This window comes from Triticum aestivum, chromosome 4A (assembly GCF_018294505.1).
Source record: "Triticum aestivum cultivar Chinese Spring chromosome 4A, IWGSC CS RefSeq v2.1, whole genome shotgun sequence".
NCBI classification, from domain to species: domain Eukaryota; kingdom Viridiplantae; phylum Streptophyta; class Magnoliopsida; order Poales; family Poaceae; genus Triticum; species Triticum aestivum.
Genome location: NC_057803.1, coordinates 89462742 through 89490005, shown reverse-complemented (window position 1 = coordinate 89490005; position 27264 = coordinate 89462742). Strand labels below are relative to the sequence as shown.

Genomic DNA, 27264 nt, shown 5'->3' with positions numbered 1-27264 from the left:
TCCTGCTAGATTCGCCACTGCTTGCTTGTCATCAGCTAGCCAAGAATAGATCCATGATTTTTCTTTTGTAGTTTTATTACTGGCTATTTGCCATATGCAGTCTGTGTTATCGAACTAGTAAGTAATAAGTTGTATACATTATGACTCGTGTCTTGCATTGGTATCCTTTTCTTGTACGGATCAGGGCATTCTGGTAAACACTACTCGGTGCATAGCCAGTCAATTTCATTTCTCACAACAACTTATGTCGAGCAAAACCTGATCTGGTTTTGGCTTTGTAACCGAGGATGCATGATTTTAACATTTCATCAAACAGTTGATGGGTAACACGATTGACTTCAATACACCCTTAATAATTCTTCCACACATTTGATCATGGTCAGCACGACAAGTATGGAGTAGGGCACAAATGCTAGTGGGATGTAGTAATAGCCAAAACTAGCACCGCTGCAAGAACACCAAGGCAAGGCTATACGATAATTCTAAAGCCACAATCAGGTAGTTCTACATGTGCAATTGGCATGTGAAACACAAAGTATCATGATCATTAATTTGCGAACTTATTGAACAATAGCAACCACCGTATCATGGCAATTATCCAGCAAACATAGTAACGGCAGAATTTCTATCAGCGTCAGATCGCCATAACCCTACTAACAGTACATAAAAGAGCACAGACCCTAAAGGGGAAAAAGGAGTGCGTGAAACCTCTCTCTGGTGTCGCTCACTGAATCTTCATCTCCACAACGCTCTTGGCCTTGGGCGCGTACAGAGAGTAGACCAGCACCTGCCTCTTGGCCACCTCCAGCTGCTGCTTCCCGTCCGCGAAGGCCGCCGCCGCGGCCGGCGCGTCGGCGAGGGCGCGGTTCTCGCGGAAGGCGTCCGCCGCGCGGCGCCGCGTGTACTCGCGGATGTTGTAGTCGGAGAACTGCCTCGCCGTGCGGAGGAAGGCGCGGAAGAGGGACAGCACCTCCGTCTTGGCTGGGCCCGCCGCCGCCATGGATGCCGCCTCTCGTGCGATGAAGGCTGGAGAAGAAATCTGGCTTCGGGGGACGAGGGCTTTGGGGATTTTGGGAGAGCCGCGTAGCACAAGTCGATGTTTGCTATGGTAAATTAGCAAATACACCCTTTCTCTGAAGCTTATTGTGAACGATACCCCTTAGCCCCGCAAGGCCTCAGGGATCTGAGCCGAAGAAAATTACGGTTGGCGGGGGTTATGTGCATAAAAGCCACTACTTTCCGCTTTCGCTCCTAGTCGGCGTACTGGCTCTTGGGCGCGGTGTGAACGATGGGCTCTCTGTCGGACTCGCAGGCGAATGGCGACCGTCAGCCGCCGCCGGCGGAGGCGGAGGATGCCGGGCCGCAGGTCGAGGAGGGAGATACCGGCGAGAAGATGGAGGGCGTCGCATCCATCGCGCTGCTGCCCTCTGGCGCCATCTCCGGCCACTTCATCCGCCTCCCGGACTCCGCCTGCTACGGCCTCCAGGGCACCCGTACACATCTCTCTTCATTCACCCTTGTACTACTTGTTTATCTATTGACCCCTAATTTCTAGACGCGGGCATTGTGTGGCTGGGCTCCAACTGCATCTCGGCTTGAATCGTTTGTGTTGCCACCAAAACCCCCCTTTGTTCAGCACAAGTGATAGCAATATATTATTAGGGCTTATCTGTCTAGAAGTTTATCTTTATTTCCAACTGAATTGTGAGTTCTGCTAGATTGCTAGCATAACAGTATTCCAGTGCTGTGTAATATGCCATAGCCTGTTACATTAGGGAGTCGGTATTTTTGATCTTGTGCTATCTGAAGAATGATGCATAGTTGATATGGTATGTTCTTGATTGTACAAAGATGAATTTATGTGCTTCTATTCGCCGTCCATTGTCTTTTGCAATTGTGGACATCTTTGTCTTTACTCTTTTGTCTTTATTACAGATAAGAGAAGATATCTTTAGCTTATATTGCCGTGTCCTTTTTCTTTTCTATCATGTAAGCGATACCATGCGAGAGGGAATGTAGCCGAGGAGATGATTACCGCCTTATAAAGCTATCCATCATTAATTTTAAGGTCAGACATCTGTTATGTTCTTCTCCACCAAGCATGTATTCTACCGACAGATTATCTTCCTATCTTAGCTTACCTTCCTTTCTAAAATGATACTATCTCGGCTTATCTTGGATCTATCAGAAGTTACCTACAGATATCCTAAAAACTCAGTTATCTCTTATTCTTATATAATTTGCAGTCTGTGTGGTAGAGGTTAACCTATGCTCATGTGACAGAGGAAGACAGAGAAGGTGGTTGTGGTGGAATGCAGGGGACATGATGCTGCTCGATTACAAAACATTGACCATTTGCATGGGTAAGTCTTCTCTCATGGGTGGATTTCGTCAGAACAAAATTTAATGTTGTTGAATTTACTGTTTGCAAAAACAGTGTGGCGTGATCTGTTGATGCTCATGCCCATCAATTTTAGCTGGAAGTGCTGTTGATATATATGAAATGTGAATATAGATGGCATGTACGTCATATCCTTTCTCAGGCTATATCAAAACACTGTACCATAACTGTGTTTTTGAAAGCACTGTACTATCTGAAGTTGTTGTAATGGATTATGTTTTCAAGAAGTGCATTTATTAAATGAATGGGAATAATCCGATGAAACAGGGTATATTGGATTATTGGTCCTTGTACGCTATTTTGGGTATCTCTATTTGCAAGTGATTAATTAAGGCCAAAACACAATTTAATTATCATTGTCTTATTTTGTGATACTGTGAAAATTGCCTTGCCTCACTGGCATGGAGCTGCGCATACCTCTGTAGTATCTCTTTGCCATGATCTATAAATGTTCTGGCCTTCAGGATGTGTTTGGTTTGAGCCTAGGTTTGCTCGACCAAAAATTTGGGTATCCAAAATAAATTTTGGTGTAATCTAGATGGTTTGGTATTGTCAAATGTATCATGAGTCATGACCGGCATGGCGACAAGTTTACGTCTTCATCATGCCACTAAGCAGCCATAAATCAAGCGTTACCTGTATGAATAGACACAAACTAAACTCTTTAGTCGTTTATTGAGTTAATGCTTTAGTCTCTATTTACTGTATACAAATTCAAGTCCCTCCCCTTTTTTTCTGTGAAGGCCAACTTATGAGGTGTTCAATGTTCTTTTCTTTGAACAAAGTAGCCTTAGTGATTTCATGTTCAACTCTCAAGTGTATTGTTATGAACTTGGGTTTTGAGGAGAGGTACAGGAGGGGCTGTCGCCCCGGGACGGGAGGCAAAGTAGATGAACTATTGGTCTATTTTCTTGCTTACGTCCGAGAGTACATTACAGTCCTATTATTTAGGATGACTTGATCCACAAGTCAGATCTAGACTTGAACTCTCAATCTTACCGTATATGGACTCATCATAGTTTAAAGGATAAACTACCTAATTGCTGGACGCTTCCAAGTTTAAAGGATAAAACTAGCTACTTGAGAGATTATGTGGATCCTCTTCTTAAATTCGTGCTGCATGGGTTATGAACTATATGTACATACGTAACATAACACATATGGTTGGAATTTGATTCTGGATTGTTTAGTATTTGCTGTGTTGCTTGATAAAAGATTATTTTCACTAGTGGGTGAAGGATAGTGCTGCTGATGCTGTGAAGTAGTATTAGTTACTGTTTATAATGTTGTTTTGTGCTGTTCTCCTTATGCAAACACTATCCCTTGCAGATGGGAAGATGACGTTGTTGGACTGGTTCAAAAGAAACATGGGAATAAGAAAGTCTTGGTCTCTTTCGAATGCGAGACGCTGAAGGCTGATAAAGCCGCTGAAGAACATATTAGCAAGTATATGCCAAATCTTTGCGGACTGGACGCAGTTGGTAAGCATGGAGTACTAAAATTTCTGCGTGAATAAACAAGAAGCCTTGATCACGAATCTATCCATAGTGGATGGCATTAGTAAGCATGGATACTGAGTTACTGAACAACAATAGGCTGGCCCATTTGCTAACAAGTCTGCACTATAAACAACTGTGTGTGTGGATTCCTGATGTCTGTCCTATTAGCTCATTCATTTATCTTTTGAGAGATGAGAGAGAAGCTATTAGCTCATTGGTTCTGGCTTTGCACTGCAGTAAACACGGGGAAGATGAGTATCTCCGGCATCAACCTAGACGAGGACGATGAACCAAGCGGCGACAGCTGAGAGCAGAAACACGTTGTCAATGTGTTAGCTGCGACGGTTTCTCTGCCTCGTCGATGCCGTCGACAAAGCAGGACTGTGTGTCGCTGTTACCCACAGCATGAGTTTTATGCAACAAATCAGCACTTGTGCACTTGAAACGGAGCGCTGTGTAGCAAGTGTATACCTAAACGGAATGTGTGTTGCTGTTGCTGCCTCTGGCATGATCCTGCTGAGGCGATTGTACACCCTTGGACCTAGGTTTGGTGTTGGGTGGGCCATTGGCGGCGCAAGCCTTCGTCCCCGCCCGTGCTGTTTGTCACGCATGTACGGGCAGATATCTTGCATTTCCTGTTTCCTCACGGGTGACTGACTGTACGTGGTCGTGGGTCTTGTGAGTACTTTTTTTTGGCGAGATCAAAAGGGTCTTGGAGTACTGTGCGACCGTGAAGGGGGTCCGTCCGGGTTCTCTCGCACATGGCTCCTATGGAGATAGCAGGAGTTATCTAGGACTCCACGATCAGTATCTCTGCCATCGCATTAGATCCTATAGAGTATCGTTGCCAGGTACTACTATGTATCGGCACCGATATCCACGGCCATCAGACGGCACTAGAGCAACTTCAACGGGGCGATCCATTTCGTCCGCGGCCGTCCGTTTGGATCGGCGTGGACAGAAAATGCGGCCTAACGCGTTGACCCAAACGACCCAAACGGACGCGCGTCCGTTTTTCGTCCGCGGGCGACCCATTCTCGGTTCATTTTTAGCCTGATTTGCGTCGGCGCGGACACGCGACGGACGCGCGCGCGCTCGCCTACTCCTGTCCCCGGGCCTGTTGGTCTGTGGCACATTGGCCTCCCTTCCTCTCGGCCAACAAGTAACCCTCGCCCCCGCCTCCTCCGTCACCGACGCCGTCGTCCATTTTGCCGGCTACTCTTCCAGCTGCCGCCGTCATCACATCCGCCCAGCAACACCGCCCATGACCCAGTCGTCCGCCGCCGCCGGGGAGCAAACTGGTTCCCGCCGCCGCTTCCCCCACCGCCCAGCCGCCCCGCGACCAAGAAGACGCCTCGCCACCCCCGCCACATACGACCGGCACGCTCGTCCGACGCCATCACACTCGTCGGCCGTCTGGTCTGTGGGCGCTAGCTGGTCTGTGGGCGCTGCGTCTCCCCTCGTCGGCCGTCTCCTTCTTTGACGCCCGCAAACTGTTCGACAGATTGCCAAGGTGCAAAAATGGACTCCGCCGACGAGTTCTTTTTCCACAATTTCATTTGCGACTCCGACGATTCGTCGTCCGACGAGGAGGAGGAGATATTGGCTGCCGTGTTGGTCCATTACCACCTCAATAACCAGCGGTCGTTATTCTGTGGCTCCATTCCGGGCCACCTTCCGGCGTTGAATCGTAATCGGGAGAGCGGACATTTCCTTCTCTGGAAGGACTACTTTGATACAACAAACCCGTTGTTCAAACATCACAAATTCCGCCGCCGGCTCCGTATGAGTAGGCATGTTTTCAACCGTATTAAAGAGGGAGTGGTCGGCTATGATGACTACTTCGAGTGCAAAGAGGATGCCGTCGGCAAGATTGGTTTCTCCTCTTATCAGAAATGCACTGCCGCCATCTGAATGCTTGCATACGGAGTGCTCGGTGATCTCATTGACGAGTACGTCCGTATGAGCGGGTCTACATGCCTAGAGCCCCTGTATAAGTTCTGAAAGGCTTTGATTGTTGTGTTTGGCCCCGAGTAGTTGAGAGAGCCGACAACTGAAGATACAACCCGTTTGTTGGCGATGAATGCTAGCAGGGGCTTCCCGGGGATGCTTGGCAGCATAGACTGCATGCACTGGGAGTGGAAGAACTGCCCTTCTGCTTGACAAGGGCAGTACAAGGGACATGTCAGGGCTTGCACTGTCATATTAGAGGCCGTGGCGTCTCAAGATCTCTGGATCTGGCACTCTTTCTTTGGCATGGCTGGATCACACAACGATATCAACGTGCTTCAGCGCTCGCCGGTGTTTGCTAGGCTTGCCGAAGGCAACAGTCCACCTGTGAACTTTACTGTCAACGGCCACAACTACGACAAAGGGTATTATTTGGGTGACGGTATCTATCCTCAGTGGACCACTATTGTAAAGACAATACCCAACCCTGCCGGAGAGAAAAGGAAAAGATTTGCCCAAAAGCAAGAGAGTGCTAGAAAGGATGTCGAGCGTGCCTTTGATGTTTTGCAATCTCGATGGGGCATCGTTCGGTATCCTGCTAATACTTGGAGCACGCAGAAACTATGGGAGGTGATGACTGCTTGTGTGATCATGCACAATATGATCGTAGAAGATGAGCGCCGAAACGTCTGTACGATCAAGGCTTTCAGTTTCAGGTTGAGAATGTTGTGCCTGAGCATGGAGTAGCGGCAACATTTGAACAGTTCACTCAGTTTTATGAAGACATGCGTGATTGAGAAACTCACGTGCAACTACAAAATGATTTGGTTGAGTATATGTGGACTCATGTTGGCAACCAATAGATGTATCTTCTTTTATTCGTTTGTAAAACTATGTGAAACATTTTTATTTTTATTTGGCCTGTCAAACTATACTATTTATTTGAACGGCTAAACTATTTTGCTTGTTAAATTTTCATTTCACAATATGTTAATTGCAATGTAAAATTGATCGGCCAGCCGGCCACGCCTGCACATATGGGTCGGCGCATTAGGCGCGCTGCCGACCCATATGTAAAACAAGGCGGACGTCGGGCGGGCTGCCAACCCAAACGAACAAAAATCAGATGAAATCGCCGTTCGTTTGGGTCGGCCCGTTGGAGTTGCTCTAATTCTCTCCATCTCAAAACAAAGTTGTACTACTAAAGTTGGAGAGATAGTTATTTTGGAACGGAGGCTGGGGTAGCTCATTCGTTCCCCAACTGACCATGATGCTCTTTCGCTTTCGCTCTGAAATGAATCACTCGAGAATCCTAGTAGATTGATCATTGGTGATCGATGACAAGCGCAGAGGACACGTGAGCACGGGCGCAAAGGGCGTGGCATCCGGGTCGGGTGGGCTCCATGCCCAAAGGACAAGAGGAACAAGAAAACAAAATTTCCAAGCACAAGGGCCTACTACTCTAGTACTACTACTAGATACTGCTGCTGGTGGGCCCCGCGGCAGAGCCTGTCCTCCCGTTAACGACATGCTTCCCACCACTCCGCCTGCCCTCGGCGCGCAGAGCAGAAGCATCCTCTCCCTCTCGGTGTACCGCCATCCTGCGCCACGTGTCCCCGGGCGCCGGGCGGACGGCCGGGATCGCTTGACCCCGTCCGCGCGCCCGCGCCTCGCTCGGGGAAAGGAACGGCGGAAAGGGATGGGACCGGGGCGATGCCCTGGCATGTGGGCCCGGCGGGATAAGGCCCCACCCTGCAGTGACGCGTCTATTTCGTTGGGCGCTCCCGTTCCAAAACAAGTCCCCGGAGAAAGTGCGGGCGAGAGGGAGGAGACGGGAGAAAAATAGAACGGGAGGGGGAGAGAGGGAGGGGGAAGGGGGAGAGAGATAAGGGGGGAGGAGGAGGAGGAGGTGGGATCGATGGCGTGCCCGCCGCTGTGAGATTGATCTCCCGATCGCGTCCCGGCCGCAGGTGAGCCCCGCATTGCCTTGCCGCCTCCGTCGACGCTCCTCCTTCATCGGTGCATTTTTCTGTCTGGGCGAATGCTCAGTTTTTCCCCTGTTGCGTTGCCCCCATTTTTCTAGCTAGACAGAGGAGCCGCATTGCCCCGATTCGCGGCCCCTCTAGATCCGCTCCCCGCTTGCTTTCGCGGCTGCGCCGTGCTAGCACGATTGTCTCCCTCCCTCCCGTGGTTTCAGATGTCTGACTTGTGAAAAATGCAAATGTTCAAATCGATTTCTTCATCCGAATTGCTCTCTCGTCTAATTGAATCCAGACATTTGATGTGCGTACCATGCTCGCCAATAAAACCGGCCTGATTCTGCCTCCTTTCTTGTTTTTGTTTCGACAATGCACATTCGTTTGTCTGGTCCCGGTGCATGGGGGAGGTTTGGTTTCAGGTTTCAGTCCTGTCAATTGGCCGCCTTGCATGCCTTTTTCCCGCATGTATTCTGCTTTCGGCCATAACTCATTGGCATGTACTAGCTCCTGCCATCGGCGCATGTGCATCTTTGTCTGAATAATCTTGCATCTGCTTGCAGGATACCTGCCGGCAGTAATAGCAGTATTCATCTTATTTTAGCAGCATCAAACTTCTATACATTGTATGATTGTCTCCATACTGTATCAAATCTTACTTATGTTTCGTGATTTTGCCTGTGCTGTATAACTCCCCAGGTCCAGCCAATGGCTTAGATATCTCAAGCTGATACTTATGGTGGATGCGGAAACCAAACTCCAACTCTTGAAGAGAAATTAAAAGTTCCCGTGCTTCAGTTTCTAGTGGTACATCCATATTCTTGCCAACCACTGCCTTCAGGGTCCTGGGCACACACCGTATTTCGGAATATCTATCACATTTTCTCTTGGCTTAGCTGACGATTATTATGACTTTATGACTTGTACATAGATTGAACTAGTATTATCAAAAAAGGCTTTTGTCCCGTTTTATATATTAAGCATAAATCATCAGCAGCTCGATACAAACTCACGCCACCCCAACACACGCACACACTCAAGGCGGATACATCTGCGCTGAGCGCAGCAACACCACCCCTACCACTACAAAAGCTACCGGGGTCCTCAATCGTGAACACGCCATCGCGAAGAGACGAAGCTGCATACGACGACCCGTGAGCTCCAAAGCGGTGCCTTCAGAAAGGATACGGCACCAGAGTGCCGCCACCGCCCAAACCGAGGATCAGTGTTTCCCCTGAAGCAACATGATGGGCAATGAGGACTGCGGCGACGCTTTCAAGAAGGGAACGAACATCGCTGCTGCCGGCGTGCCCGAAGACAGAAAATATTTTCACCCCGGTCCACACTAATTGCCCTTGGTAGTACGAATGCCGCACCACCGCCACCGATCGCCACACCCCAGCCGCCACGCCGTCCACACGACCATGGCAATCAGGCAGCACCTGAGCACGAGCTCCGCCCACTAGCCCCGCGCTGCTACCACCAAAGCCGACGTCCCGGCAGCGAAGACCACACCACTCCCATCAACATGGACCACTGACGCTGAGGCCGGAAAAGCAGGCCCTTTTGGTAAGTCCGGAACCCCGCCGGTCGGAGCAGTGCAGGGGGAGGCCACCCGGCCACGCTGCAGCCACCACGCCATTTCTCGAACCGGGTCCAGGTCACCGTCGCCACCCCTGGCAACAGCAAGACCCGGAGGCACCCCTGCCAATCCCCCGGAGCGCCCATGTCACCGAGGCCAGCCAAAGGCGAGAAGCGCTGAGCCGCCGTGCTCCACCTGTCAGGTGCGCTGCCAACCGTAGAGCCGAACGCCCCAGGAATCAAGAGGAGGGGGTCGAACCACCGCCACTACGCCGCCACCCCGACCAACCGAGAGGTCCTCGGCCAAGGCAGCCGTCCGCGGCACCGCGAGGTCAGATTTGGCCGAGCCACCGCGGCCGCCGTCCCCAACCTCAGCCCGCACCGCCACCACCCACTGCCACTGCGCCACCACCATCCGCCGTGGCCACGGCAAAGGTGGCCACCACCAGCCTGGGCCGACCGCAGCCCGCGCCGGACCACGCCGCCGCCGTCTCTGGCACCCCAGGTGCGCCACCCACCTGGCCACCTGCCGCGGGGAGGCAGGGGCGCCCGGGCGCCGCATTTGCCCGTCACACCGCTGTGGAGCCCGGCTGCAGCGCCACGTTCCGGCCCGGGACGCCGGCCCGCGCCAGCACCACCCGAGCAGGAAGACACAGGGCCCCGTCGCCGCCGGCGACGGCAGGGCTTTGCCTGGTCGTGCCCCCGGGCGGCAGCGAGGGAGGAGGAAGGAGAAGGAGGGGGCGGCGGCGGGGATACAATGTAATCGGCATGCACAAAGTTAAGTTAACTAGATAATACCCCGCACGTTACTGCGGGAACCGATTGCAACATATTTTGAGTGATTTAATTTTGTGAAACATGAGTAGCTGAATTAAGAACATATGAACTAAAACTAAAACACATATCATATATTGTATTTGATTACTGTGTAGTCGAAACATATATTGAATATAAGTAGCATAATACAATGAATTTTTTTTCTCATGCATGTTGAGTGGACCTTCGATGAGGTGACATGTGTGGTGAGGTGGGATGTGTGCATGGGATCAACCAATAATGGATTTTTTTCCCCATACATGTTGTGGTGGGCCTTTGATGAGCTGGCATGTGTGCATGTTAAGATATTAGAGATAGTGGGAATGAACTATTTAGGTTATATAGGATGAGTTTATATCTTAAAAAAAGGTATATAGGATGAATACAATCAGAATACATTTAACTGTACTGATAGAGAGACGTCTTTATCCAGAAACTCGACAAATTAGTGATTCCTTCCAAATTATGGTGCTATATCGTGCTATTTATTTTGTAATTATCATTAACAAGTCTCATGGATTTATTATGAGTAACACTGTACATTGCATCAGCCGCTTAAGAAACATCAACTTGTTGGTGGGACAGATCATCCTGAGTTGTTCATAAGTCAGCTATTTTGAGAAGACAATGTCAGCTTCAGAGTTCAGGATTCCTTACCAGCCAGTAAGATTGTCATATGATTCAAGTATAGCATTATTATTTTTCATATCTTCTCCCTGTTACTTATCCGCTCTAGCATTTCAGCAAAGTATTCATTGGACCCCACTGTTTAGTCACTTTTTCAGTTGATTTTAATTTTCTTCCAGAAGATATTAGACCAATATAATTAATGTTTTGCAATAAAATGTGAGACAAAGAGCTCACTTTGGTTTATCGGTGAGTGAGTGCCTGCTATGTTTATCAAGTGGTGTACTTGACTAACAAAAAAAAAGATCTTCAATATGCATTCCAGTGAAAGACATGCCAAATGAAATGAAATTATGGTTCATGACATTTGGGTTGTGAATAAAGTAAGCAGGCTGACAATATATAGGGGGCCGCTAACAGTAAAATTCTATTAAAACAAGAAACATTTACAGAGTGGGGCTGTACAAGCAGACTTACTAAAATTTTCAAACGTTTTTGTGCTGGTATTGTAGACTTTCAAGGAGTTGATGTGGCTCCACCGTGCCGCTTCTTTGCTTCTCCTTTACTGGCAATAGAACAATTATTTTAGTTTTTGTAGTTCTTTGTATATGTGTTTCTAATGCGTAGATTCTATGATTTAGTCTCACTGTACTTCTGTTGTTAAGAGTCACTAGACAGCTGATAAGCATAAAATATTATCATTTATAGACAAAATGGGTTGTCTGGATTCCAGAAATCAAGTTAAACCATATCTTGTGTTTTTAATGAAATTTATGCAGGGACTACCTTTTGACTACCTCAAAGAAAAATATGTGTTGTTACTTTATAAAATAAAATAATTACCTTTATGTCACTTGGACAATATGGTGCCTGGCTAGCCTGCATATTTGTTCAAGTATATGGGAATTGGCCAAACTTCTCCATCAGTTCGGGCTTTTGGTTCTACTAGTTTGTGCATGAAACTTAATATGGTACTAGGCACAAGAGGTCTTGGGTTCAAGTCTCGGCTTTTGAATAAATTTTTTTGCTTGCCCTGCCCTCCTTTTGTCCATGTTTAGGCCTTCTCAAACCACATGTGAGAGGGGGTGTTGAAGTATATGTGGATTGCCCGACCTTCTCCATCAGTTTGGACTTTTGATTCTGCTGGTTGGTGCATGAAACTTAGTACTTATGACTTAAGGCGAAGTGGTATTTTAGTACAAGAGTAGGCGATAAAGATAAGAAAGAGACTAAGGGAGATTTCTAAATTTTGTGAAGGAATGGTAACCATCGATATGAATATATAGTCTTCCATAGCACCTTTATCAATAACAAAAGACAAATGTTCTGTTGTTAAGATCCTCTGTTGTTGATTCAGTTGATACTATGTGCACATAAATCTGCGCATGTAAAGTTTGCTTGTTTTAGTTAATCTCAAGTTCTGCCTGCCTTGTTATCACTTGTTTGTTGCTTTATGCTAAGTACTTACTCCACTTCGTTTCATCCTTTTGATAGGTATCATCTTCGCAGCCTTCGGAGAATACAGGTCAGTTCAAGATATGCCGATGTGGAGAGGGAGACCTGAACTCCCAGACTGGTGAAACCGGTGATAGTCCACAAACTGCATGTCCTAACTGCCAGGTTTGTCGGATCAACTTGCACTCAAAGTTTATGTCACACTGTTCTCCAAATGACCTTAAGCTTTGGTAGAATGTCTCTCTATATATGTTTACATAAGCCATGTAACTGCTACACGTAGCTGCAACTTCAGATTTACTATAAGTCTATGTTTATAATCAGAATGGGAGTCTTTAAACTGCTATATTAACTCCGAATGATGGTGTCAATTTTGTATATCTGTTTGCAGGTTCTTAAGAGTGGACATTTACTGCTTTCATCTAAAGGTATGTTCGGATGGCTAAATTGTGGTTTAGCATGGCTAGATATATATTTCTCCCTCTCTTTTACCTGCTAGATGTTACATCTAAACAGGATGTTTGTGGTAAGGACTACGGTCAGAAGCCCTCCAGTTCATATATCTATTAATAGGAATTTTTTGTCCTTCCAATGGGATACTAAATTAATACTCCCTCCGTCCCAAAATAAGTGTCTCAACGACGGAGGGAGTATGATTGAAGCACAGAAGAACAGCAAAACATGTTGCCTGAAGTCACACAATTATGACAATGTTAATCATATCACTTGTCATGGAGCTTTTATAAACATGATGCCCATTAGACGTTACTTGTATTACTGTATCATATTCTAGCAGGTAGAATATTAGCCAGTTTGCTGAACTATATATTGCAAAGTATAATCAGTCACATTAAGTTAGAACTCGCTATGGATCAACCTAGTCGCTCTTGTACTGAATACTAAAAATCTAACAACATACTATCTGTTTATTTCTCTGATGGCATGGGGGCATTATAGGGCTTGCTTCCCCATAAAGTCATATGCTTAAAAGTTTGGGCATAAAGTAAAGTGTACTTCTGTAAAATGCCTGGTCTGTAGGCTAATCTGATTGCTTCACAATCATGATACCTTTAAGCCCAATGAAGAACGAAGTCAAGCCAACAGACATGGTTGATTATTTTTACTGAAATTGTCAAGGAAATTCTGTTGCAGTTTAATTAAGTGGATCAGAATGTTTCTATTTATAACTCCATATTTTGCATGTGGAATTTTGTTGCTACCCAAACTGTCATTTTCTTACATTTGATCACCTTTGCTTTAATTTAAATTCTAAATATTTGTAGCCATACTATTCTTCATATTTAATTATTTATGATACATAACAGGGATTGGTTGGACAACATGGAAAAAGCGCTGGTTTATTCTTACAAGGGCATCATTAGTGTTCTTCAGAAGTGACCCTGTAAGATACATTGCAGTACTTTGCTGTGTTTCTTTGCATCAGCTATTCACTCGTAAAGATCCTATGATTAACTTGCTTTGTTCTCCAAGCTTAACACAAACTTTATTGTAACAAAGCAGACTAAAGGTCTGCACGGCATTAGATTGTAAATCTGCTAGTTGACTGCTCAATTGGGTTATCTAATTCTTGTAGCAAATGCTTGAACCTTATTTATTTTCCATGAAATTTCTATTACCATTATTGCTATGTGGGGAATTCCCTATGTGTGCCGCATGGCCCAAGAAGGCCAGCAACTGGCGCTAGCTCCAGCCAGTGCAACCAATTAAGGACAATATCCCTATATTATCTATAAGTAAATGGGTTCTTTTAATCTGAGCCATAGCCAATTGGAGATACGATATGGTTTGCTCAATTGTGTTATATTTATATGTAGAGGACCCATTGGTGTTATGTCATACGATATGGTTTGTTCCTTACATTGGAATTGTGTTATATTTATATGTAGAGGACCCATTGGTGTTATGTTAATTAAGCAATGAAATAGATTCTCTCACTCGCTTCTCCTAGCTGTCCGCTACGCTATTGCCCCCCTGGAGTTGCCAGCCTTGTTCCACAGTAGCTCCAAGATCATGATCCCAAGTTTCCAACAGTGATTGAAAATAGAGCATCAAGTATACATCTCGTTGTTTACAACACCAGTTATATGCAACTTCCGGTTTGTACCATCGGTTAATCGATACTACTAGAAAATGTGTGCGGCCCTAGGGAAGCTACCAATCTGCCATTTCTTGTTGTAGAACTGATGGGTGTGGTACTACATATTGATTGTGGTTTGGTGCTTTATATATAAAGCGGGGCGAAAGCCTTTTTCGGTACATATTGATTAATAGCACATGCAAGTTCGCGCGAGTCTTTTTCTGTGCTGATGTTGTATTAGTACTATAAACTACTCCCTCCATTCCACAGTGTATTGCGCCCGCGCTTCCCGAGATCTAAGTTTGACCATAAATTTAACCAACAAGACCGACTGCGGTGGGAGCAAAAATTATACCACTAAATTTATATTGAAAATACGAATTCAGTGGTATAATTTTTGCTCCCGCCGCAGTTGGTCTCGTTGGTTAAATTTGTGGTCAAACTTAAATCTCAGGAAGCGCGGGCGCACTACATTGTGGAATGGAGGGAGTATAATGTAGTAATTTTTGCTGCAAATTCATTTTAATGGAGTACATGAGTGCAGCTGACGAAAACTTTATATATAACCTGAAGTCTTTAGCAAAATGCTTCGAGGAAAGAATCAGAAGTCTAGATATCATTCTGTATAGCTTGTTATCTGATCTGCTTGTTAAGGTTGAGTAAGGGCATAATTAAAGTACACATGATAGTATGCTAGCCGACACCATGTAAAATACATGAAAGGTGAAAGGCAAGTTATATCAGCTAATGGCATCTTATTGCTCAGATATCCCAACGAATTAGTGCCTACTCTGGTCTAGGTCATAATCCTAATACAAATAGTGATACTTGCACAATTTAAGGAGTGAACCTGAATGTGAAGCGGGATATAAATTCTCTTTTCATACTATTAATTGGATACCGGAAGTGACAGAAAGCAAATAGTAAAGGCAAGGATATTGTTGACTGTTACTGTCACCATTTTTTAGGGGGTGAACATGATTACAGAACAAGTACTACTGCTGAAGCATACATAGTTCTTTTAGGATTCTTCGTGACATTTATGGGCAACTATAAATATTAGTATTAGGCCTCTAAACATGCCAATTGCTCCTATGTTCTGCTTTATTTTCAGAATGCACCTCCCAGAGGAAATGAACCAGTTGTTACACTTGGTGGAATCGACTTGAATAACTCCGGAAGGTATGCATAATTGAAATTTTGCTGAAAGGGGAATTTCCTTTAATGCTATCCAATAAACATATAATTTTGATAAATGTTTCAGTGTTGTAGTCAAAGAAGACAGGAAACTTTTAACAGTGTTATTTCCTGATGGCCGCGAAGGGCGTACTTTTACTCTGAAGGTTGGTTTCATATCTTTCAGAGTTCCTGTCGTACTGATCTTTGTGTTCCCATTGAGACGATTGGCATTTCTTAGTATTGTTCTTGAGGATCAGTAAATAGCGGGGTAACAGGGGTGGCTGTGGGACTGGAGCAGTGGAACGTGGCAACCCTGGTTGTGTTTGGGAGGGGCAATTGTTTGATTAATATTCAATACTACTATCATACCTGTGTGGCACTGTTTAGGAATTTAATGGTGTGATTTGTCTCCAAGCAGGCAGAAACTACGGAAGAACTCAACGAGTGGAGAAATGCATTAGAGAGTGCTTTAGCGCAGGCACCAAGTGTAGCGAGTACAGTGGGGCAAAATCCAATATTTAACGCTGATGGAACAGAATCTTCTGAAGCTTCAACTGAACAGTGTAAGCTATGTTAACTTTCACCCAACCTGCACAAGCTGGGCTAACATCTAAGCTTTTGTTTTATTTTTGGGCTAATGGTATTTATATAAAAATAGACAAGTCACATTGTGGCTGTATTTATGAAATTTCTTGATGTCAATTTTTTCAGACTTCATTCTTATTGTTTGATCACACCTGTTTTTGTTTCATTTCATATATCTGGCAAAGTATGTTCCAGACTTCCAGTTTGGTGTTCAACTTCATCGTTCACTACTTGAAAAAAAAATCTTAATCACTTCCTAAACGTGCTAATGGTTGAGAAATTCCGGGGCACTCAAAAAATGAAGTTTGTAGGATAAATTCCAGTTTGGATGTCATGTCTCTAGAGATGATGACCCCGTAGGGATATATTTTCTTGCTTCGTTCCTCCATGCACTTGATCAGGGCATGGGCAATCACTACTTACATGAAGATCCTTATTCCTTCTATTATTCATTAATATTTAATTCAGCTGGATTCTGCTGTTACAGAAAAAACTGCATTATGCAGATCTAAGTAGGTTTATTTTGTATGCCAGTGTTAGATGCCATAGTATTTATTGCCATTTATTTGTTGAGTCAAATGTATAATGTCTAATTTATTATTCTTTCCCACATCGGTGTGTGCTTATGTTGCACTGAATAAACAAATTCTGTTGTTTCGTTTGCAGCGGAGGATAAATCATCTGTTATTGGGAGACCTGCACAGTTTGCACTTATAGAGGCTGATGGTAGTCCAGCTTTCCTGGAGAAGGCCTTGAGGTTCATTGAAGATTATGGTAAGTGTTTTCCCCTGTAATATCAGTACACTATCCAGACCGACCCTTCGTTAGGTTTAGTTTTATGCTCATATTTACCTGGTGTGCATTGAAAGCAATCATGCGGAAACAGACATTTAAAAATCTTGCCGTTCAGTAACGAGCAGAAAAACACTGTGTTTGTAGGTTGCAAGGGAGAAGGAATCCTCCGTCAATCTGCTGATGTTGAAGAAGTCAAACGCAGATTTCGTGATTATGATAAGGGTGATTTCCTCTGTTCTAACTTTTTTGTTCTTATTTAAGATGTTTGGCAATTTAGTGTCGCAGGAGTTTTACCATTGTTTAATTGAATCTTTAGAAGACTTTTTTTTCTTTGCCCTGCACTTTCACAAAGATTTTCTTTTGAAGATACAACTATTTTGCATAACCTCTGAGAATTTTATGTCTGCTAGTTCACTTTAACTGTTTTTTGTAGGAAAGAAAGAGTTCTCCCCAGATGAGGATGGGCATGTTATTGGTGACTGTATTAAGGTGTTTATTTGGCAACGCTAACTCTGATGTCACAAGGAATATACTATGTTTCTATATTTTTTGTAACATTTGTTTTGCTCCAAACTACAGACTATTCTTCGAGAGATGCCAGCTTCGCCAGTTCCTGCAGCATGTTGCACCGCGCTGGTTACAGCTTACCGTAAGACTGGCTCAGAACTTTATTTATAATTGAAGAACAATAATGCATTCCTCAGCCTAAAAAAACTGATGTATAATCCCAATAACTATTTTTCATGAAGTATGTACCAAAAAATCAGCACCAGTATGCCCTCGGAACATTTTTATTTGTTTGGAACCATAAACTGATAAAGACAAGTGATGGTGCAGGAACTGACAAGACAAAAAGACTTGATGCTTTAAATAAAGTTGTATATGAAGTTTTCCCGGAACCGAATCGGCAATTACTGCAGAGGTAACCTAGGATGCTTTTGTTTCAAATTTTATCACCAAAAGTGTTATGTCTTGGATTGTCATTCTGTAAGAATATGTCCTCATCCGTTTACATTATCTAATGGTTTGATGATGAGTTAAATTTAGCCTGCACAGCAATAGCAACATCAAATTCCACCAATGAATACCAGACTCATCGGTTTTCTTTTAGGATCCTTAAGATGATGATGATCGTTGGATCACACAAAGCTGTGAACAGGATGTCTAATTCCGCTTTGGCGGCTTGTATGGCACCACTCCTTCTTCGTCCTCTTCTTCTTGGTGAATGTGAAATTGATAAAGACTTCAGTATGGCTGGGGATGGTTCATTCCAGCTGCTTCAAGCTGCAGCTGCAGCCAACCATGCTCAAGCTATTGTTATCATTATGCTTGAGGAATATGATCAGATATTTGATGTATGCTCTTTCTTCCCTTGTCATGTTCTTATTTATTTCTTTTCTTTTTATATTAGGTTCTCCTTGAAGTTATGTCATGAATACTAATTCAACAGTAACCTATATAGGACATAGAAGAAGGTTCTTCGGACGCTTATACTGAGTCTGACGACGGTGATGTTGACAAGGAATATTCTACAGATAATGACAACCATGATGAGGATGGTTCTTATGATTCTGGTGAAGATGACATTGAAGAAGACTTGGATGATAATACCGAACACTCTTCTGGCGGCAGTGAATGTGATGGCAATAGTAGAATCAATGCCAAACGTGACAAGGTATGCTAACTGACAGCAATAGTACAAATTTCAAACATTATAGATGGAGCATTCCAAGTGCTGGTGTCAGAATTTCCTGCAAAAACCATGTTTCCTTGCAAAAAAAAAGAGAGAGAGAAGATAAGTCAGCTTATATTCAATGAAAGAAACTATGGATGATCTTCCCTTAAAAATGTGATAGTTGATCTCCTTATCAAAATTAATTTCACTTTTGCCAGTCAAATTTTATGGTGAAATCATACATTGAACATGTTCGCTCATCCGATAGTGTCTTCTCAATGTGCAACTTGTCACTGAAGTTTCTTTCTAAATCTGGTAAATGAGTATTCTGTTTAAAGGCTAATATTTTGCTGGTTGAACCAAGTAGTCATAAAGATGAATAGATTATGCTTTCATATTTGACTTGCCCACAGTTTCATCAGGTGCATGCTGATAAGAAGTCAACAGTTGATTCAGCGTTTCCAACATAGCTTAAAACTTAGTGTGAATTTCTTACATAGCTTAAAGCTTAGAACTTAAAGTGCCCTTCCGAGGGCTTGTAAAAACTCTTCTTTCTATCAATGCATTAAAATGCAAGGCTTTTGTGTTTTCTCGAAGAAAACAGGGACTGCTTATTGCTATATATTTCAAATATATTCTTGAAGCTTGTATTTCATTCTTGTATGAAAAAACCTTGGTCACACTCTCAGTAGCTTAATGGTCTGGGATATGATATTGAAGAAGACTACTTCTAATACAAAATGACACGCATTTGGGTGTGTTCAAGGAAAATAAAGACTACACTTTAGGGCCCCCTTGCATGAAGCCTCAAATAACTAACTCATGTGCTTTAAACACACAGATTGGCCAAAACTATGGCCTTATGCTCTGATTTAATGCACTTGTAAACTTCTTTGTCTCCCTTACAATTCATCTTGCTCAATTTATTTAAAACAATATCTCTGGCACTGCATGTACTGACAATGATAGGTTGTTCAACCTCAGATGAAAGTGGGAAAAACAGAACGTGGTTTGTCAAGGGAGGACAAAGGATCACATGCATCCACAGATCATATAGCAAAATCCCATTCATCATCTTCGAAAGCAAAATTTATGAAGTCAAGCAGCTCAGCTAATAGGGACAAAAAGACATTATGGGGCCGTACTTCAGTAAGTTCAGTTGTTATCTGCATAGTTCTGCATTTCAATGCTACCACGATAATCATAAAGTTTGACGAGTAATGTATTTACAGGCAAGAAAGGACCTGGACGTTGAGGGCTGCAGTGATGATGAGTAAGTAGACGGCTATATGCTCCTGTAATGCTCATTTGAATGTGCATTTATTGGAGACATAAAATAATTCCAAAATGCAGCTGTAAAAAAAGTTTTCAAACGTTCATGCAAAACACGACCATATATTAACTGTAAAAACATCTATACATATGGGACTCTTTATTCATAGGATTATAACAAGGGAATAGGAAAGAAATACAGGAACGCAATAGGAATGCATGTGTAGAACAGAGGATTGTAAAACACTGGAAAAGTTTTACATGACTTGTTTGAATTGTAAAAATACAGGAGTCCTACTAATGATGTTCCAACACTAACTTGATTGATCCCATCACTGTGCTTTACCTTGATCCTACGCGTAGGAATAAAACATGAGGTCATACTGGATGCTAAATTTCCTATGTTTTTCCTTTGGAATGGCGTCAAAAGTAAATTTCCCTATGATTTCCTTTGCCTCATTCCTACGAATAAACGATGCTACAACGACGAAATCCATATGAGTTCTAATTCTTTGTTTCCCTTCAAATCAAAGAGGCTCATAATTGTTATATTCATCCTCCAGGTCCTGTATCTTTACGTAGCTCTTAAATGGTTATATTTGTGCATGAATATTTAAAATGCACACATTATATCACATGTTGTATATCCTTGGATTTTCCACATTTCTTTTCAAAATGCACTAGTGCATGTCATCAAGTAAACAAAATATAGCATGTCAAGTGCAGATTTTGAGCAACTCTTTTTGAAAACATGTACCTGCTTTAAAAAAATATGTGAAACAGTCAAGGACAAACAAACGTGCTGTAATGCGAGAACTTGAAAGCGCAAATATGAGCATTTGTGAACTGCAAAAGGCATATACACATGCTGTAATATGTGCACTTGAAAAGCTAACACACAAATATGACGATTTGTAAACTGCAAAAGGTATTTGCACATTTTCCATGGTCAGTCCTGGAACGTCATTGCATAATAGGTGGAGCATTTATCATTTGCATCTGCAATAGTTGTACCTTCTAAAAATTGCCATAGAGATTGAGGTTTGCATAATGTTGTGGAATTTTTTGTTTGTATGGGTGAGTCAGAGAGTGCACATGGTTTTGAATTGCATACTTGCACACTAGAAAAGATCCCCAAATTGTAGATGGGCCAACATGTTACAAGATGTAAACCTGTAAATATTGTGCAAAAATATGATCAACGTGCACAGTACAACAAAAACAAAAGGTTGTAGCCGCAAAAGTCCAAAAGAAAAATTGCATCTTTCATCTTCTTTGCATAACACACATTTTTGTAGGCACACAAGTTATACATGTTGCTATGATTCCTTTTTAGATTCTTCCGAGATGAACAAGTACTTTCTGGAATACATGCACTCACCCGTGCATGCACATACTTTCTGGAGTATTATTTTCCCATAATATTTATAATTTACACTGTCGATATTTTTGAGCTATTGATATTCTAATTGAGCTTCTGTATTAGGGCTCTTATTGAGAAGCTTGAGAACAACAAGGCCGATCTCCAATCTAAAGTTTCAAAGGAGGTGCATCCTTTTCCCCTAGGACCACACAAAGTTATGTAACATCAAATTCTTTCATCTGAAATGATGTTTGTATTTTTCAGGTCAAAGAAAATAAAAACCTCCAGACAAGTCTAGAAAAGCGGAAAGGAACATTACATGAACGCCGTTTAGCACTTGAAAAAGAAGTAAGAGCTCAAACTCAAGGTTTTTATTTTCTTTCCAGAAAGAGAACCCCTAGGTTGCTTCTCTCATAAAGGGATTATGATACCATCAACGAAAGGAAACTTGCAATAGATGTGGAAAAGCATCAGAAACTATGTGCAACAGGAATATTACGCTAGCAATTATAAGCACAAGTACTATCCAAATATCTTAAGCCAAGAAATGTGACCACATCACGAAAGCCACATTAAGTTTGGGGATGGTACTCACATTTTGGAGTCAACAAATGGATTTTCTGCACTTTACTCAGGGTTTGATTGTGTCATTTCTTCAGATGGGCCATTAATTCTTGCTGCTGAAGCATCTGACATGCAGCACTACAAACTCATGTTCCTTCACCTTTTCCCCTTTTAAATGCTTCATTAGCTGTTACAGAAAACATGATTTGCGTGCCTTGCTAATTATACTTCTCTATCTCAGAAATGTTCTTTAGCTTTAAGACACTATCCTATATCATAGCAAAGGCAACCAAGCTACCAGTTCTGGCTCTACTTGACAGTCAAACTTTATTAGGTATCAGAAAAAAACTCCTTGAGATTTTGTCGAAACATACGAGTTTCTGCTGCATTTTGTTTTGTGTATTATGTTTGACTGGTTCTATCTTAAGATGTTTTAGTAACTCTCTACAAGCTAAGAGCACTTACCCGGACAGCCCCATGTGGCCATGTAATTTTCATACTTGATTTAGGCTACAATTTGAACCATTAGCCACTATGAGGCATCAGTTGATGTGACAATACACATGATTTTAGCTTTTTTCCCCTCCATTGAAATAATGTCAAGTAGAGGGCAGGCCTGGCGCAGTGGTGAAGTCCTCCCCACTTGTGCCAAGAGGTCCTGGGTTCGAACCAGCCTCTCTGCATTGCACTTTGCAGGGGTAAGACTAGGTTCCTATAATCCCTCCCCAGACCCCACCTTGTGTGGGAGCTTCTATGCACTGGGTCTGTCCTTTATTGAAATAATGTCAAGTAATGCTAAACAATTATCTTTCTTGTAACAATGATATATTATGACCTGAACTCCACTAGCCATGGCGGCCCAAACTGGATAATTCTACTAAGACCTTTAAATGCCACTGTCGTTCTCATTTATTCATCACAAATTGGATGATACAACTTATTATACAATGGGTACCTTACTGGGACTTTCAGTTAATGGTGACTACCAGTCTATGAGCCCTCAAGGTAGGCGATTGTTTGATACAGCAAATTATAACTCACGACTATATGGTACTCTTGAGCTCATGGAGTTGTTTTGGTACGTTTTTAGAGTAAGTTTTGCATTTTCTATTCAACATGAATAGCTTGTGCATTCAACAGGTGGAAACTTTGCGAGATCAGCTGCATAAGGAGAGAAGTTTGAGGGCCTCATTGGAGTCTGGGCTGATGAATATGCGAAGAGGGCAGGTGTCCCTCCCGTCGTCAATAGACAGCAAGGTACTCGGTGTTTATATTTCGTTAAATCTTAAATTCTTTTCACCGTTTTGAATTTTTTTCTTCTGTTAAAAACAGACTAAGGCTAATCTTGAGGAAGTTGCTGCTGCTGAAGCTGATGTTTTGAATTTGAAGCAAAAGGCTTGTGATCTACGCGGACAACTCAGCAGCCAGGCCCAGCTAAGCTCCATCTCACTATGTGAATCATGCAACAAACGGCTCCAAGACAAGCTTGCCGAGTAAGGCTTTGTTTTTTTAGTTGGAGTACTAAGGCTTGATAGATCCTTTCTTAGTATTTTGTTCTGTCTATTTAGAGTTCTTAATCATGGAAAGGAATATACTTGAAATAGACTTGTACTGAAGTGGCTACTTTTCTCCAGAGAGAAACAAAATGAAATCAGCTCATCAACCGAAGCATCATCGGCTATTGGGGCCAATTCTTTATCTCGAATGTTACCCAATGCAGGCATGGTAAGACCATACGAGTACAGAAGTCTAATGCTTTTCCTTCCGCTTTGCTAGAAATGTCCTGTCTGGGACCGGGACTGCTACTCTGCTGTTACCTTGCTCTGAATGGTCTAATGTTATTCCTGATACTATACTGGAATGGTAAACATAATATATGCTGTTCAAACTGTATAAGCAAGCTAGTCATGTGAGTTGGAATTTTCCTGATATACAATAAGAACCTAAAATGTCAGTAAGAATTTGTTATGGCGCTGCTAGAAGGAGGGCGCAAGAAGGCCGGCCGGGGGCCTTTTGCCCACGGCCGGGCAAGATGGAAGGATTTCCTTCTTAATTCTTGCTTGATTAGATTGATACATCTCCTCTCTTTATATAGAGAGGTTTACTTGACTCCCAAGCAAGGCTTACTTGACCTCAAAGAAAGCGACTCTTATCTCTAATTAACCCTAAGACTAACGGGTCCATTAGGCCCATTATGTACTCTAACACTACACCCCACCTGGACATGCAGCTTGTCCTCAAGCTGCAGCCTAACCAACTTATAACCATGACTCGACGCAACTCAAACCTAACACCTAAAAACAAGCCTTTTACATCTCGGCTTGTTTTATTATTCTCAACCTGAAATGGACTGGGACGATTTATTTTGGACCTCTTAACAAAAAGTGGATACCATCCGCACGTCGGACGTGCACGTGTACAGCCACCTGGATCCCATGGACACCATCTGGACAAAAGGAGTGCATGTGTATGGCCACCTGGAAGTGGTCGCAAGAGTGACCAGCAGAGGCGCCCTTGCGGCGCCCGGTGACGGAATGCAGTGGTGCTACGTGGTGCGTTGTTGTCGGTGACACCATGCCTTCTTCCTGTCGGACGGCTGTTGGTCTGCACCGCACAGGGAAGAGTGGGGGGCTTGCGATGGAGAATGACGAGGAGGGGTGCGCCCCCCCAACCGCCAATGTCGCAGACTTGGAGGTCGCTGCCCGTGGGGAAAACAGCATGCCCGCTGCCCGTGGGGGAAACCGCATGCCCAAGATCCCCGGCGGAGCGGATGAGATCGAGGTCCTTTGCGCAGCGAAGGGCAACTTGGAGGAGCGGCAGCTGCAGACCACGCATCTCCCGCACACGCCGACGCGCTAGGAGGCCGCGCGCAGTAGCCTGCAGCCTCACCGCCGCCGACACGTGGCGGGTAGCGATCCAAGACGGAAGCGGTGACGGCGACGGCGGGGACTGGACTTGGTGGAGCGGGACTCCCACCGGCGCGGTCGATGCGGGGCCGGAGCTAACCGGCGGTGGCTGCGGCAGCGGCTGCGGCGGTGGCGCACCGGGCAGCGGCAGCGGCTGCTGCGGCGGAGCGCCGGGCGCGGCGGAGGCCGGCAGGAGCGGCGGCTGCCAGTGCAGCCAGGGCTGAGCGGTGGTGGCGATGGATGGCAGCTGCAGTGGCCCGGCGAGAGCGGCGAAGGCCGCCTGGTGCGGCGGCTGCCACGACAGCCAGGACGGGGCGATGGATGGCAGCTGCAGCGGCTGCTGCAGCAGCCTGGCGAGCGCGGCGGGGGCCGCTTGGTGCGGCGGCTGCCATGGCAGCCACGGCGGCGCGGTGGCGGTGATGGGCGGCGCAGCCGGGTGCGGCCCATAGGACCCGGCCAAGAACAGGTGGATCTCCTGGACCGCCTGCGTTAGGTCCCGCAGCGCCCCGGACACCTCCGGGGTGAGGACGACGGGGGCGGGCGCGACGGAGGATCCCGGCGCGGGCAGGAGCGGGGCGACGGTCGTGACCGGCAGCGGAAGAGACGGGTTGGGCGGCGGTGAAGACATGATCGAACCGAAGCTAGCTGATACCAAATTGTTATGGCGCTGCTAGAAGGAGGGCGCAAGAAGGCCGGCCGGGGGCCTTTTGCCCACGGCCGGGCAAGATGGAAGGATTTCCTTCTTAATTCTTGCTTGATTAGATTGATACATCTCCTCTCTTTATATAGAGAGGTTTACTTGACTCCCAAGCAAGGCTTACTTGACCCCTAAGAAAGCGACTCTTATCTCTAATTAACCCTAAGACTAACGGGTCCATTAGGCCCATTATGTACTCTAACAGAATTATGCCAAAAGAATGCCCTTGTTATCTTGCATATTTCAATACTTTACAAATAGTACATTAACTGGCAAAGGGCCCAGGCTCATTGAAGTTAAGGATGACTAGATGGAAATACAACCTGGTTGTGCTTTTAAGTTCTTCCATTTTAGTTCCATTATTCAATAAAAGAATTGATTCATTTCAGGCGGATATTGTTGAACAATTGAGAAGGCAAGCCGCACAGAATTCGTCTTCTTCAACAGGTAAGCCAGCCCACCAGAAGCTGCAACTGAGTACTAACTATCAATACAATACAGGTCCAGTTGGTAATATCAGTAATTATACTTGATATCATTAGAGTAACTGTGCCCAAGGAAGCAAAAGTTAATAGCAACAATCTTAGTAGTTCAAAATGATTTGTTTTGCCCAGGTGCTCAAAGATTGTTGAGGCAAAACTCAAATAGCCTACACAGGCTTCAAGGACCGAATACCTTTTCAAGTAATAGAACAGAGGTAATCTGTATGCCTTGGGACGTATATATGCTGTTTCTTTGCCTCCATAAACTCTCGTTTCTTAAGCCCTTGTTTGATATAAGTTTGTGGGTGCTACTACTGCCTCTCTTTTTCATTTTACTGAATTTATGCAACTATATATGCATGTTATTTCTTTCAGGAACCTGGGGGTGGACCGCCAACTGCATTAGCTAAGCTGACAAACCGGCTCAACTTCTTGAAAGAAAGAAGGGCAATGCTCGCAAGTGAGATGCAAAACTTAGATTTGGCTCGCCCACCAACGGCTCCAGCTCCAAATAAAGACTCCACATGAGGACTGGGAATTTGACACTGCATCATCTTAAAGCTAGAAAATCAAGTAGTGGAGCGATGCACATATGACAGCGCCACAGGGACTATGAGGTGGAGATGCATATGATAATCCTACCGTGAGAGTTGGACCCAGTTCAAGATGCGTGCACATGTATTTTCATTGGAGGAGCATCGCTGGTAGTGTTCACCAAAATCGCTGATCGCACGAACAGCCTAGTTTTAGAGTACCATAATTAATTAACCCCACAGTTTTATTGTGTTTCCATAATGACATTTTGAAAGTATTGAATTGTGGCATGTATAAGAAACATATCTCCGTAAATTCTAGACCACAGCCAAAGTGCTCTTCCAAATGCAGCCTGAGAGAGTTTGACCGTATGTTTTTCTTTTTTCTTTTTGCTGCGGTATATGACCAAGTTCTGTGGGAGTACTGTATAAGATATGGATTCAGATACACATACACCGATGGCGGTTCCTGTGCCACAACCCAGAAAGGATGGACAATATTTCAGGATTTTCATCTCTTCCGTTTACTGTTTTGCAGCAGTTGCATGGCTAAAGCATACTGTTTTGTGACTCTAGTCATCGATATGTGTAGAGCATCTCTGAAAGCTTTGAAGGTACTAAGATGGATCAATTGGAATTTTGTTGAGTGACGCACGTTAGCGAGAGCAGGGTTGTGGAATCTTTGCTGCCATGATGATGTAGGGTGAGATTCCATGTTCTTTTTTTTTTGCGAGAATAATTTCCAATCTATTCATCAAACATCATGGCAATACAAAGAACACAAGAAGAATAGAAATCACATCTATGTCC

The 27264-nt window shown here is 44.2% G+C and overlaps 3 protein-coding genes across 5 annotated transcripts; 2 read left to right on the top strand and 1 right to left on the bottom strand.

The window, feature by feature from the left end:
* Nucleotides 1-524: 524 nt before the first annotated feature.
* Nucleotides 525-1086, bottom strand: LOC123085328 (LYR motif-containing protein 4). Its single transcript, XM_044506957.1, has one exon. It carries the CDS (start codon nucleotides 998-1000, stop codon nucleotides 725-727), a length of 276 nt encoding a protein of 91 aa, XP_044362892.1. The 5' UTR covers nucleotides 1001-1086; the 3' UTR covers nucleotides 525-724.
* Nucleotides 1087-1237: 151 nt separating this feature from the next.
* LOC123085327 (uncharacterized) lies at nucleotides 1238-4546 on the top strand. The gene is made up of 5 exons (XM_044506956.1): nucleotides 1238-1493; nucleotides 1995-2068; nucleotides 2284-2363; nucleotides 3731-3882; nucleotides 4138-4546. Exons 1-5 carry the CDS (start codon nucleotides 1289-1291, stop codon nucleotides 4206-4208), a joined length of 582 nt encoding a protein of 193 aa, XP_044362891.1. The 5' UTR covers nucleotides 1238-1288; the 3' UTR covers nucleotides 4209-4546.
* A 3121-nt stretch (nucleotides 4547-7667) lies between these two features.
* LOC123085325 (rho GTPase-activating protein REN1) lies at nucleotides 7668-26826 on the top strand. Of its 3 annotated transcripts, none has more exons than XM_044506953.1 (26): nucleotides 7668-7820; nucleotides 8526-8633; nucleotides 10809-10886; nucleotides 12345-12470; nucleotides 12697-12733; nucleotides 13631-13707; nucleotides 15518-15585; nucleotides 15668-15746; nucleotides 16001-16145; nucleotides 16834-16941; nucleotides 17107-17184; nucleotides 17396-17451; nucleotides 17542-17611; nucleotides 17800-17884; nucleotides 18074-18317; nucleotides 18425-18637; nucleotides 19622-19786; nucleotides 19870-19910; nucleotides 21396-21456; nucleotides 21537-21620; nucleotides 22977-23093; nucleotides 23169-23329; nucleotides 23471-23561; nucleotides 25829-25886; nucleotides 26054-26136; nucleotides 26297-26826. In XM_044506953.1, the coding sequence occupies exons 3-26, from the start codon at nucleotides 10851-10853 to the stop codon at nucleotides 26447-26449; spliced, it is 2436 nt and encodes an 811-aa protein (XP_044362888.1). In that variant the 5' UTR covers nucleotides 7668-7820; nucleotides 8526-8633; nucleotides 10809-10850; the 3' UTR covers nucleotides 26450-26826. The 3 variants fall into 3 exon arrangements, with proteins under 3 accessions (XP_044362888.1, XP_044362887.1, XP_044362889.1); XM_044506952.1 differs by having other exon boundaries at nucleotides 10775-10886; XM_044506954.1 differs by lacking the exons at nucleotides 7668-7820; nucleotides 8526-8633 and adding an exon at nucleotides 9993-10184 and having other exon boundaries at nucleotides 10775-10886.
* Nucleotides 26827-27264: the final 438 nt, after the last annotated feature.